The 15,043-nt window shown below is 33.9% G+C and overlaps 1 protein-coding gene across 2 annotated transcripts in view; it reads left to right on the forward strand.

Annotated features, from left to right (window-relative positions):
• Positions 1–2,334: 2,334 nt before the first annotated feature.
• The window catches only part of LOC118198341 (uncharacterized), a 38,169-nt gene continuing 25,460 nt past the window's right edge, over positions 2,335–15,043 (forward strand). The window contains exon 1 of one of the 2 annotated variants that reach the window (XM_035369996.2): positions 2,335–2,496. In XM_035369996.2, coding sequence (XP_035225887.2) covers positions 2,445–2,496 — 52 coding nt within the window. In that variant the 5' untranslated portion in view covers positions 2,335–2,444. The remainder of the gene's footprint in view (positions 2,497–15,043) is intronic. The other variant, XM_035369995.2, reaches the window with a different exon arrangement.

Genomic DNA, 15,043 nt, shown 5'->3' on the forward strand with positions numbered 1-15,043 from the left:
TCATCGGCTCGTTTCTCTACAGATGAACCATGACTTTTTTGAGAGAAGTGAGTCCAAAGTGAGGAATTCACGAATAAAATGAAGAAACTTCTTCTCAGCCGAATTATTATAATTAATAAACAAGAGTAAACTTTTTGAATCAACCTGTTATCCAACAGCTAAATGTGTAGGAACCTCATGAACAGGTAAACGAAAATTCGCTTTAGTTCAGAAACACACGTAAAACTCAAGAAGGGTTAATTACCCTTTATTCCTCAAAATAAGAATTAAACAGTCGGCTTCTTTCTCAGAGCGTACAGCAAAGCCTCCACTTGGGCTTGAACTCAAGAGTAATAAGAAATAACTCAACTAATGCTTAACTAAAAGATATAGCCGACGCTATCAAAATTCTAAGTAGTTGGCCCCTAAATATCAACTAGACCGGTGAAGCTATCAAGGGCTTAAAAGACGGTAGTAATAGTTCAGAGAGAGTGTAGCCAAATGGCAAACGCGCGCTAGTCAGAATCTCTGGCTCTCTAACGAAGTTCTGTTCCGTTCCGTTTGCCGTTGTCGCCGCGTCTAGCTTGCAAAGCTGCAAGCTGTATACCGGCTATCTTCATTTGGTTGCTTCATTCTAACGAAGTCAGTGGAACTTGGACTTAAATACCTCTCTTACTCATTTGCATTAACCGCGATTCCAAAATCACATTCTGGTTGGAAATTGTAAGCTGAAATTAGGAGGAAAGTATCTTTAACTAAAGATAACTGCTAAAAACTTAGGATAAACATTACATGTTTAATAAAAAAAAGTTTGTTCCTCAAGTTAAGTTTTATTGACTGTTTAAAGAATAGATTAACTGAAAATTAAAAGATCCAACTAATAGATTTCTTGTCCTTGATTTTATCTTATTCATTTTAAACACTGCTTTAAGTGATGAACGAAAATACAAAAAATCTTTCAAGTAAACAGACACTTGGGCAAAATTGTAATTAAAAATATCTAGATAATTATAAAGATAAATTACCGCAGAAGCTTCAGTGATATCATAAAGAATACCAGAGCAATATATAATTTTAGTATTTCCATTTGAAGACCGGGATTCGAATTCTTACACTGATCTGCGGTGGTATTGATATATGACGAGGAATTGGTTGGTATTCTGCTTCTTAAAGCAGTCGCGGAAACATGCTATTAAACAACAGATTCGGCGCCAGAGCGGGCTCAGAAATTTTTAGAATTTAGAAAAGAACCGGGTAGCAGAATTTTGGAGTAGCGAAATTTGTACAGGGCTGCATAAAGTCGAGGACAGACCCTGTTAAACAGTGTATAGTAGCCAATTTGCCCAGAAACAGAGTTATTAGTACGAGATGCTATTGTTAATCCGAATTTTGAATATCAGTATGAGCATTTCAGCTGCACTCAAGTTTCTCAAACAGGGTGCATCTCAAATTCATATGAAGTGCACTTTTGCTTTGAACGTTTGATTCTTCATACACCGCTCTAAAAAGTTCCGAATTACGGTCTTGACTCTAGTAGAGCAGCAACGGACATGGATCATTTGTTGCATTTGTGCTACCTATCGGCACACATCATTATTAAGCAACTTTCGCCCAATGGTTTCAATAATTAAATATAGATAGCACCACGAGACTAAATCAGGTCGCACGGCGACATCATTCAAAATATGTTAAAATAATATATTAAAATTCTTTTTAGTGGCTGTTATAATTGATGCAAATTTGATTTGAAATTAAGCATACAAAGAGGAAAATGTATTTTCTCAAATACCTTAAAATAATCATAGTTTATCTCACATTTAATGAGGCACTTTCATCCATCTGTATGATCATCACATTAAAGAAAAAACTTTTCAGGGCTGCCGGCTTTATTATTCTTTGCACTACCAATAACATACTCCTGAATAATAGTTGAGATTTAATTTAAACAGTCTTGATTTTGTTTTGTTTTGTTTTTTTGTTTCAGCAATAGCGACACAGATGAAAATATATCTTTAGATGATAACACAGAAGCAGCAGAAATACGCATTACTTTATTCGAAATTTCAGAAAATTAAATCTGCTTTACGTTATAAAGGGGAAGATCAGTGAAGTATACACATTAGTTAAGAGGACGTAATTAAAACCAATACCTTTAAATGAAACAGAAAAATAAGGTTTCCATTAATTTATTCTTAAGTATGTAAATACGTATATAATGATTAGTCTTGTTTAGTAAATTTTTATCTTTTCGAAAATAAGTGCCGTACGGGGCAGAATATTTATGAAGGTAAGTGCTGTCATGAGTTTACAACAAGAATCAATGAATTTTATAACCGCTAGTAGAATCTCAGTATTACCTCTGACTTATAGTTACGATGGTAGAGTTATCTTTTAAAGTAGTGTTTTAAGAAAAGTTTTGTATTTTAGAGCAGCATAAATTTTAAACTATTTGTGATAGTCTTTTCATGATGACCTGTGTCAAGCGATGTTTTTTAGTGGGTATATTTACCATCTCATGTAAGTATAATTATTTATAAAAATAATTGAACATAATGTGTCATTTAAGGGTAAATTTTTGAAGTGATATTTTTAAACATTTAACTATTGTCATATAATTAAATTTACTTTATTTATATTTTGCAAGCATTTGAAATTTAATATTTTAAATTTTCATATTATTTTGAATAAATATTAAAAGATGTGTACCTATAAATTTTATAGTCCCATAAGCAGTTGAAATTGGTAATTTACTTTTCAAGGTACCCAATTTAATTTAAATTTGAAAAGCTTCTCTGTTTGTTATCTTCTCATTTTTAAAACTCTTCATGTACTAAACATAAACTGTTATCAAGCATTTTCATGTTAGCTAAGGGAAGCTTGCATGTCATAAAAATTTCATGTTTCTTTCAAAGTTTATTATCGCATATTAAGTGATAGTCGTTGAAGGAACAGTAATTACTTCATTCATATATATTGATATCATTGAATGAGCCATAAAATGTTTAAAAGGTTACTAAAATTAAATTGTCATTCTTTATGCATTTTCAGTTGTAAAGAACAGTGTTTGAATACTTCTTAGAAATGATTTTTAGGTTTTCTGAGAAACACTTTTACAGTTAAAGATCAGCATATTATAATAATGTTCCATTAAGTGTTTGTTCACAGATGTGCAACTGACACATGGAGGTATTTAACTCTATTGTTTAAAACGAGGAGAAAAAGTTGACTTCGTGGGTACTTTTCCCTTGTATAATGTGAATACGAGCCACCTTTTCTTAAGTTCTACACGAAAGCCTCCTTATCCTTATAACAATGTACTCAGGAATCTCTATTAATTGCTAAATTTGAGTTCCATGTAAATGTTTTTGTACAGCAACGTAATTTGAGTTTAGTGAATCGAGCAAGTCTGTCCATAAAAGCTTAGTATAATATTTAGAGTAAGGAAAATTTCCTTGAGCGAATCAAGTTCAGATTTAATTTGCTGCTTTATATACGTATTGTTACAGAATACAAGAAAAGTATCAGTGTATAGAAAAACTGAATTTCTTTTACAGTAGTTTTGAATAAAATCGAGACAGTTAATCTAGATTTTCTAGGAAATAATTTTATTAAAGAAATGCAAAGCATTCAATGCTGCTCAATACTTATAAATTTAGAAACTTGTGAATTGTATTGTTAATTTATAGAAATTTGCAAATACGTTTTAAATTTTGGGCTAATCTTTGGAATATGGTAACAGGTAGTTTGGCGACATTTTGGTAAGGTGATAAAGGTTACTAGCTAGGACTTTAGCAGTGTACATGGATAAAGTCAAGAGTGTGCGCAATGCCATTTTTGTGCAATTCTGGGATGTTTTTTTAAGTGAAAATTGGTCGACGTGTACATGGATACCGTGTATGTGCAATTCTTAAAAACGCGGCAAGCAGTGGGCGATTCTGCACTTTCTGCCAATTTCGCACCTAATCTTCGTCATGATTAAGCACTTTTGTTTCATAAAAGTCCATAAAAGCGTAATTCGGCTAGCAGATTGTTATTGTTGAAAAAAAAATTGAGTTAAAAAAAGGCCTTTACTTCGTGAAAACAAAATGGCGTCCAAGAAAAAACTAGCAGGTTGCTTTAGCAAGGTTGGTCGCCAAAATATCGCCAAGTTACCATAATCCGAAGATTAACCAAATTGGGTATTAAATAGATGGTGGCTTAGAAACCAAATAATTGTTTACTTCTTGTAAACTCGTAGGGCCTGTTTATCGCTTAAGCTTTGGGCCTTCAAACCCTCCCAGAACTCCTTCGAACCTTGTTTTCATGTAGATTAAAATAACAGCAATGTAGTTGCTGGCGAATTGCATTTATGTACAGTCAAAGCCTTTGCTTGCGCTATTGAAACTACTTTTATTCATAGGTCGAAGCAAAGCTTAACTTTGAATCGGAAACAAAAATTTCATGGTAGAATATTTTCAGAGTTCTCGTGCTTGAACTGACGATTTTCATTGCACGGGAATTCTGATTCAAATTCTTTCATTTTCAGGCTAAGTTTTCAGCTTTTAAATTTGTCAAAAATTTTCGGAATTGTTAACTACAATCCTTAAAAACTTTGGTTGAGTTTAGCATAATCTTTTCTTCCACAGATTGATGCCAGTTATCTTTACAACTTCATTCTCATCTTTTAATGTAAGGATGAATAATATGAAAGAATTATATTTGAAAATTGTTTTATAGCCCTTTCCGAGTGCGCACAAGAGCTGGAGGCATTTGTTTTAAACTTCATTAAATTTTCACTAATAAGATTTCGTATTGGTTGCGTCAGTGTCTGCACAACACGTGCGGGGGACAAAGGTGGATAAGAATATTGAATTTGTATCATAGTTAGTTTATAACAATGAACATTTTTTAAAAATCAATTGTGAAATTCATCCGGAAGCACTCGTAGCACCGTTCTTCCCAAAACAATAAGTTTAAACTCTTAACAATCGTCTGTTTTCAAACCTTTATAAAGATCTGAGTTTCGATTGCCAAACCATATACGTGCAGAAGTACGATGGCTTTCTAGAAGTTTATGCAGGTTATTAAAGTATGAAGCTGTTGTATTTTTAAGTGAAGAAATCCGACTTTCTGTGATTTTTGCAATAAGTTAGGTTTTAAAACTATGCGTAGTTTTAAAAGGATTAATGACTTAAAACATTGTCATTTCAATGAAATAATTACAAGTTTGTAATATAAAATTTCAAGTTCAGTTAATAATTTGAACATACTGAAAATAAAGTAATATACGGAGCTATAGAAATACAGCTATAGGTGTTTTGGTAATTTTCCTTTAATCGGATGAGCCCACCAGCGGCCGAGCGGTAAAGAACACTAGCAGTTCGGTCCGAGGTTCGAATCCCGCACACGGGCTGGCTGCATGGGCGTTTTCGTGGTTTTTCCCCATGTGTAATGTGTATACGAGCCAGTTCCCTTAGAAAGTCCTCCACGAAGGCATCCTTTCCTTTAGGCAGATAGCCCTCGTGTGCTTTGCCATAATTAATCTAATCCAATCCTCTAACAAGATGCCATTCGCATCCTGTTAGAGCGCAAAATGTGGTTGCTCTTTCTTATCCCGTCATTAATAGCTGCGCAATGCATGTATCGTATGCAGTATACGTCGTTGCGTATAAGCAAGTAAAGATCAGCCCAGAAATCTTCCTAGATTTTTAGTTAAGCAGACAACTTGGCAGCTGCCAGATGTAAACATTTGCAAGTTAACCACAAATACATTTTTATTGAACCTAATATGGAATGCAGTGTCCAAAACTGTGAAATAGATATTGGCACGGTACTGGCCATCATCATCTACATTCATCGAATTCGTGAGGCTGCGGTTGCATGAAAAGATGAAAGTTCTCAGCACAGTATTAAATGAAATTGGCTGTTTCAAATTCCTCCTGTGTAATCTGAAATTAATCTGGTAAAATCCATTTGGGATTTGATATTTATTTTGGATTTAATAAAACCTTCTTTTTTGAAGCTTTACGTAACATTAAGGTTACTGTCATCTAATTAATTTCTCACCAAAGTTTGTTTGGCTGTAAGTTTCACCCCATTGGTAGAAAAATACGGATAACCAAAAATAACCTTTCCAAAGATTTCATTTGAAAGATCTAGAGATAAGCTTCAAAAATACAGAGATAAGCTTCAAAATTACTTTTCATTCAAATTTTAATTTGATAAACCATACTCATTTGAAATGATTAATGCCATTAATTTACAATCAAACTTACCGGCTTTTTTTAACGCTTAAATTTTCCAAAAACGGTTAATGAGTTTTTGGGTTGTGTCTAAGAATTTATGGTACTTTCTGAAACTTCATTAAACAAACTTCTAACACTCTATGCTATGCATTTATGTGAAACGGTATTTTCAGCATTCCGTTCATTAAAATGACATTTATGTCATTAAAGAAAGTAAGAAAACAAAATATATTGAATTATATGCTAATACTAAAAAAAAATCTCATGACTCGATATCTATTAAATCTGACAATACAGAAGAAATTCTAGATCTTATATTATCAAATATTCATTAAAGATTCAAGTCTTTGTGTAAGAGTAAACGAGCAGACCCAGCTCATTAGTATGAGTATATGGATATTTCTTTAATATATGCAAAATTACATTTGTATGTATACCAAAAAATTATCCAATATATATTCGCTACTGTTCTGTTATCGGGACCGAATTCAGAAATGTATGCAAGTGTGGATGGATATGTGTTCTTGTATACATACATATGTATGCGTTTACGCACATCTATACACAAGTGTATACATACATTTCTGAATCCAGTTCCGATAACGGAAGAATACCATATTTTCTTTGATTTATGATTAGGAAATATTTGGTACTTGCGTGTTATCGCAACCCCCCCCCAATTCAGAAATGTATGCAAGTACGGATGGATATGTGTTCGTGTTACATACGTATGTATGTGTTTACGCACATATATACACAAGTGTATACATACATTTCCGAATCCGGTGCTGATAACAGAAGAGTATTATATTTTCTTTGATTTACGATTAGGAAATATTTGGTACTTGCGTGTTATCGCAACCCACCCTCCCCGATTAGAAGTCTATAGATTTTTAGAATGTGCCGAACTTTGGCAACCATGCTAGTGTAAGTCCTTCAGTCAAGCCAACGTCCCCATTTTCATATACATTCTTTTTTGTCGCACTCCAAATTCAACTGTGTTTATAAACAAATCGTTATTTTTTGCTTCGGCTTTAAAATATGCGCTTCTGGAATTCGCCAGCAGTGTAAGAAACTGAGATAAAATTTCTGCGGCAGTACAAAATTTTGCCGCAAAATTTACGAAGAGAACAACGAGGAGATATGTTTGGTAGATAGGTTTCCACGATGCAATCCCTGTAATTCTTTTTTTAAGTAAATGCAGACCACAGTATACTTGGGAAACAGAGGAAAGAAAAAATTGCACAATGAGTTGGTTACGAATGTTTATTTTTTATTGTATCAAATAATCCTAATTTGACGCTTAAAATTTAAATTTTCTAAAGTGTTTTTTCATATTACAAGTTTATGTTAATGTTTTCTGATTTGCGATAAATATCGAAAATTTGAGAACCTTTCTAAAAACAATTCGAGAAAACCACAAACTTGCACCCAACAGGTAATTTTAACCTTTCCGTGAATAAACAAGCACCAAATTGCTCCAAAGTGGTTACGTTAATATGCAGGTACTACATTTTAATGCTTATGCCTAGTGTGTATACATCTACGACGTGGTATCAAGATGTTTCGAGATTTATTATGAAACATTAAGAATTTGAGCCCAGGTGGTCGGACTGTCATCAGCGAGTTCTACTGCCAAATTTTAACACAGCTGATATAGAACAACTGGCAAAAATGGCCAGAAATATGTTGGGCGAAAAACTGGCTGTTCCATGGTGTTCTGTCCTCGCATGCAGATTTTCTTCGAGATACACTATGGTCTTAGTTCCACACTTTACTCTCTAGATTTGGCTACTGTGAGTTTATCCTCTTCTTGCAGCTGAAAATCTAGCTTAAAGCATGTAATTTTGAAACTATTGTAGTGATTTAGCATGAATCGCAGAAAGTTCTTCTCGTTCAGCCACTGGACGGAAAGTGGACTTCCAGCACACATTTCAGAAATGGCAAGAATGCTGGAAGCGAAGTATTTATTGTATACAGGAATTGCTTTGAAGGTGACAATAGGAACATGCAAATAGTTTCTTGTCGAGCTAGTCACAAAACTTTAAATACGGGAAAATACGAGGATCACGAAAATAACTGCTCTAGTAAGAAAAGTCAGAGTGGAAAAATTCCGGAAGTTCTTATTGAGATTAACCGAATGATTCCTATATTTATAAAATGTGCTTTTTATGCAAATGTCTTAAGTGTATGAATAAAATGGAATATTTTCAGGCAGTTAATTTCGGTTATTGATTCGTAAACCGCGAAGGTATTAAACGTGTTTAAATCTAACAAAAATGGTTGGAACGTATTTTATTTCAAATTATCTTGTAATGCATTTATTAATTGAAATCGGATGGTCTGTGAAGATGTACGATTTTGAGCAATTAAAAATTACTGCATGCAGGTTCATGAAATTGAAGTTGTAATACTGCCAATTCCAAGAAATAATTTTGCTACATTGCATTATAAAGACCTGATTAATATAATTATAAATCCCATTTTACTTTGCTTTCTTGAACATTGCCCTCGTGATTTGTTACAATCGTCTAAACAGATCCGTCTAAATGATGCTAAATAAACTCATCATGAGGGCACATTATATTTATATTCTGTACAATATTTAAGAAAAAGGGCTAAATTCACTCTGGTTTAATGCAGACACCAGAGCAATTTTGATTACTGGATTCCAAAGTTATCCAAGTGAAAGTTTTTTTAAATTAAAAGTTGCATCTTGGAAGCACAATGGAAAAGAAACTCGTTAATGTGAAATTTTAAAACTAGGCAAAAGTCCGAACTTACTTTAAAGCAGACTTTGAGTTAAATTGTCGACTTCAAGGGAGATCAGACATGGGTCATTCTCCTGCAGAGCAAGGAACTGTCTGATTAATCGTTTTATTCAAAATAAGAATCAAAGAAGCCAAAATTGTTTTTGCGTAATTTCAAATCCTGAAAGATATTTTAAGTTATTTAAGACAATCCGAAACAGCTACCTATCTAGAGGGAGGAGCGTCTTCCTGGAGGACTTTCTAGGAGCCAACTGGCTCGTATTCATGTTACAAATAAGAAGAAATCTCGAAACGCTTTTGCAACTACCCATTGTAGAATTGAATTCGAACGATCCGTTCAGCCACTTTAGGAGAAAATGTTCGCGGAATAAAACTGACTACATTTTCTGTTCTAAATGGATCTTTACAATACTAAATGTCTTTTGTGTTTCAAAAGAATGTTTTTAATTCATGTTTCAACAGAATGAAAATGCATTTGTTTATCTAAAAGTTAAACCTATTTTTCTCTTTCATATTGAGCATTATTTAGCGAATGTATTTTTATTACAGTTGTAAACTTTCAAAAATGTATTTAATGCCTTTTACATTTTGCTGCATTTTGCTGCATATAAGACTATAATACTTTGTCATTATCCTCACCCTCATGGAGGGCCCACTAGCGGCCGAGCGGTAAAGACGCTGAACACTGGTAGTTCGGTCTGAAGTTCGAATCCCGCAAACGAGCTGACTGCATGAGCGTTTTCGTATTTTTCCCCATGTGTAACGTGTATACTAGCCAGCTTCCCTTAGAAAGTCCTCCACGAAGGCATCCCTCCCTTTAGGCAGATAGTCCTCGTGGGCTTTGCCATAATTGAATAATCCAATTCAAATCTACCCTCATGGAAAGTCGCCAACTCATTGGCTACTTTGCGAATTGGCGAAAAACGTTTGTTTGGCTAATTTTACGTCTTATAGGTACTGCTCATTTCATAAATATTAATAGGATTTTATAAAAATAAGAAATTTGAAAAAAAATATTGGCCGATATTTTAAAGCCCATGTACCATGTTCAGCAATATTGATAGTTAAATAAAGTGTGTAAACCAATGTGCATTCAAACGCGTGCTAGGTACCCGCAAGCCTGAGTTGGCTGTCATCACATGTGCGTACACTCGGAAATATGCCAAAAACATGGCAATTCTTGTGAATGTTGAAAAATTAAAATTTGTTGTGGATAATTCGAAAGTAATGATTACTATATTTTACTAGAAGTTTCGACAACCTTTCGTGCAGCGGTTAACTTTTGCTAAATTCGGTCAAAGGGCTTTCAAAGTGTAGGAGTTTGAGCTTTCTGTATGTAGTAATAACCTGCTAGGAATTTCTTTGTGTTAGTTTCTATTAATCAGAGATTTAGCACATTTTAAAAATGCTATGCAGTATTATAAATACTTTGATTTTCGCATCAATCATTAGTTTGTCGCAAATAACATTGTAAGGTTTCACGCTGGAAATTTCAGCTGAAACAAATGCGTTGCTGTTTATAAGCATTAAGAGCTAGGTGCGATTTCTTTGGTAAAAATGTTTATAGCCATGTTATTAACACAATGCTTTTAGAAAATAAGATTGAGTTGTCTTGCATTTGCTGAGATTTGAGGCTATCGATTGTTTAGTGTGTAAACTCTTAACAATTTATATTGCCTCGTAAGCGGCAATATAAATGTTTAGAAATAATTCAAATTTAGATACTAGTACCAAATAGGAGAGAAATTTTTCTTTTCTGTTACATCATGAACAGAAAACGTTAAAGTATCAATGAAGCTACACGTAAAAGTATACATTTTTCTAACATGTAATTTGAATCTAATTTTTCATCTAAAATTAGAAACGGTACTTTCTTATTATCCGCCCAGGTCTCCCGCAAAGTCGCCAAGCACTGGAGACTAGCTTTTTAGCCAAACTAACACATGGAAAAAAGAGTAGCCATTTCAAGAAATAGTGGCAAGCTGAAAATTACTTAAAACAGCAACGAATTAAATTGAAAACTCAAACATCCATAATAAAATAACTTTTCCCGGTCTTCTACTCATGCGGCACAGCGCTTTGTTTTAGCTCAGGAAAACAGAATTTCAGAATTCTCGGCATTGCAAATTATCACTGCTCTCCATGTTCAAACTGACCTGTTTTAAACTAGAAAGCATCAGAATTGCGCAGATTCATGAAAAGTACATTCATATACTCTAGGAAACACGTCATATTTCTGCAGTACCTTTCCTTCATTAGCAAACAAACTGAGCAATTGCATTACGATCCGTTAGAAGGAAAAAAAATACTCCTAATAACATTCAGAAACCACAAGTATGACCCCTCTAATTTCAGGACTGCGCGCGTTATCACCAGCACCGAGATGCCCTGGCGTAATGGGGAGGGGAGAAATCGTGTGTGGGTTGCCAGATAAATACATTTTAATTAAAATTCTGGGTTGTGTGCTTTGACTACATAAGCACTTTGCCTGATGTTTCCTGTCAGGGTTGGGCGGATAATCCGATAGTACCACGGAACAATGGTAGTTAGACCTGTGTTCAGGTGTTGGACATGGAATTTTTCCTGCATTCCATAATCTAGATAGTCAGATGCATTAATGACAGAATGTATATGCCTCTTAAACACTGGTAGATCGAACTTTGTTAAAATTCCGGCTGCATGGATTGCTCAGCGATTTCCGTTTCCTTGTGTAAAGTGAATATGAACTAGTCCCCTCCCCCATAAAATTCCTCCACGAAGCTTTTCTTTAATCATTTTCTATCAAATCTGAAAGGGAGGGGAACTAATATTAATCGCAACTGATTTTAAAGAAAGCAAATGAAATATTTTATATCGAATTCTGTTTCTATCTAAGCTTAAAAGAATTTCACAAAAGTACAATCTTGTGGATCATATGTTGCCGGTGTCCTCATTTCAAATACAAGCTCTCCATTCCCTATTTGAAAATAGATTAGATCTTTTAAGACTAAATTTTTAAGATTGCTGGATGTAGACAGGATGTACCGCGAAAAGAGAGTAGCTTTATGAACTCTAATTTCTTTTGGCATTTAAAAGAATGCATAAAATTAACCGTTTACTGTTTTCTAGATAAATTTCTTTATCCCATTTGATGAAATACCATATTTGAATAGTTTTGATAATTAAATGAAAGTTCTTAGTTTATAACCTAACAGTAGAGCATGTTGCTAATTAAGATTCATCTTAAAGGCCGTAGTAGTTAGCGCGGCCAAAGGGTTTCAGTTTTTGTATTATGTAATGATTCACAATCGCTAAGATTTAGCTACTGAAATCCAAGTAGTATTACATTACTGGACGAACAATAAAACGGGATTAAGGCCACAAATTTTTACACTACTGCATTTTCTTTTGTAAATTGAACTGTGGAACTGCATTTTTAAACTACTAGGAATCAAATACCCCATAACAGCTTAAGGTCAAACCATACTTTAATAATAAACAAATTCAGAGATAATGTGTATGAATTTGTTTTTAAGTATAAAGTCTTAAAAAAGCTACATAAAATATTTTAATTTAATTTTTTTAATTAATTTATTCTCTGGTGAGTTTCAAAGTATTCCTCCTAGTTTAATGAACTTAATTTTATTTCAGTTTCACACTTATTTATTTGTTATTTAGTTGTTCATTTATTCACTTTAAGCCACACCTCTACTTAGTATTTTCTTACGCTAGTTCAAACTTAACTTTCAGTAGAAATATTTCTCTTGAATAATTATTGTTGAGCATATAATAAATATGTAATTAAAGTCACAATTTAAAGCTGCAACATCATTTTTGTGTCTGACAATAAGTAGTTTTTTGCGTTTTGCTCTAAATACTTCACCCCCTAATGGCGCCACTACTAAAGCCAGAAGCGGTGGTTACTTTATTCTGGAGGCACCTAAAGGTGGGCCACCTTTTGTCTCCTATGAAGGGACGAACAAATGCAACCATGCCTTCTTCGGCATTCGAAGCCGGACCCTTTGGTATCGCATTCGGCTTCCCTAATCACTACACTATCTAGATGGCTTGCTCTATACATAACGATATACATATATTTATTATGAATTGATGAACTTTTAGTTTCTAGTCATGTAACTACAAACTATTTGATTACCAACATTATATATTAGTGCCTTGAAGATTTATTTAGTATTTCGCTTACTATGAAAGTTTTCGTATACTATTGAAGGCATCTATAGATGACTTCCTTAACTATCTTTCACAAATGTAGTTTAAAATTCGTATCAGACCAAAGCCTGAATGAGGTATGCATTGAATTATGTTTACAAAGAGAATTGGTAGACAATGCACAATCTTTAAAGTAAATATTACATAGTATTAAATAACTTTCATTTTGTCACGTTTTGTATTTTAAAAATAGTCACTTGAACATGACCTTTGCTCATAAACTCCATTCGTATTAAAATGCACCAGAATTTGTAAAGGTACATTGTAATTATCCGCATCCAGTATTTCAATATTCGGTAGAGCTGCCGTTTTGGCGTATTTTGGAATGTACTCAAGACAGCAAATCTATGCATTCGCTGCTTTAGTACACGTAGAGTTACTTCTAATATTCAAGTCATTTCCCTGACCAGTGTCTCCGGGTATTTTTTTTATGATAAACTGTAGTGGGACTGCTGGATTTACCGGCTGACGAGATAAGATAGCTTTAGATTTTGTAAAAGTAGTGTTTTGCTCAATAATAAGAGAAAGCGGAAGCTAGAGTTCTGTGAAGTTGTACTTCCTAAACGACAGAGTTTTGTGAAAATGCAAAGTTAAAATTTGCAAGCAGAATGTTAGAAATGGGTCAGGAGCTCGTTTAAAAATAGCCGTACTCCTTTAATAGATTGTTTTACAGTTGGGAAAAAGAAAGTATGCTAGTGAAGTTCTGTGAGGAATGGTAATTGTAGTTAAGACAGTCAAACATATTTTGGGCTAATTTCGAGGGATACAGATAAATCAGATAGCTCTCGTGTGGTTTGCTATGTTCAAAAAGCAATCTGCTTAAGAGAGTTGTCTTCATGGAAGACTTTCTAAAGAAAACTTTCTTAAAGAAAACTGGTTCGTATTCACGTTACACATCGGAAAAACCAACCATGCAGTCAGCCCTTTCGCCTGGAATCAAGCCCGGGTCGAACTCAGTTTCCGGATGAATCTAAAAGTAGAAATGTAAATTTCAGCATATGCAGACTATAGGAGTAATATTAAAAGAAACGTAGTAGCATATTGCTAACTGGACAAACTAGACTGGGAGTGACAAACTAGAATTGTAGTCTTAAATCGTTTTAAACACACATATGAAAATTTAGAAAAATTACTAGAGAATTTCAAACTCTAATTATGCTGTTCCAGAGGATGCTCAGAATGAAGGAAACATATTAAGGAAATTCTTGAGGAACATAAGCACACTTGTGAATCAGTGAATTATTGAACACATGTCTACGAATCTACCTAGCTATAGTAGCATCTAATACCGAATAAGTACCGAGAAGCGCATTCAAAATTTGGTTCTTAGGGAATCTACAGAGGTCAAGATGAAATTGATAAAAGCATCTTCTAGAACACGCATTTCAGTGCGGTTACTTTGGATGAGTACTGAAGGTATGACGTGCAGACGAAACCAAATTATAGATCTGAATGTTGTGAGCAGTATAACAGCAGCACACTTATCTATTGAGACTCGTCCTCTGACTCTTGAATCGCTACTTATACTCTAACCTTCCGAAGAGCATTTGCTGCAAAAAAAATTTGTGATTGAGGCTTCGAAATTCCTTCGCTAAAGCATTTCCTCACTTCAGCAGATGGTCTTAATCAACTAACTATTGTAATTGAAGTCATCTCACCAGCTGAATTGTAGCCAGCTTTCAGCAATCTAAGGAACATATGTGACAATAGACGAATGGCTGTCAAAATCTCTTGAAAAGTATTTTCTTTTATTCTTTTGAAGTGTATCCCATAGAATATTATCCGGAGTATTTTTATTTGTTTCTTCATGCGCAAATAAGGACATAATTAACTTAAATTTAGCATGCAGCTTGCTCAATT

The sequence above is a fragment of the Stegodyphus dumicola genome, chromosome X1, assembly GCF_044657685.1.
Source record: "Stegodyphus dumicola isolate Sdum_Otavi_A_Nest chromosome X1, ASM4465768v1".
Classification (NCBI taxonomy): Eukaryota; Metazoa; Arthropoda; class Arachnida; order Araneae; family Eresidae; genus Stegodyphus; species Stegodyphus dumicola.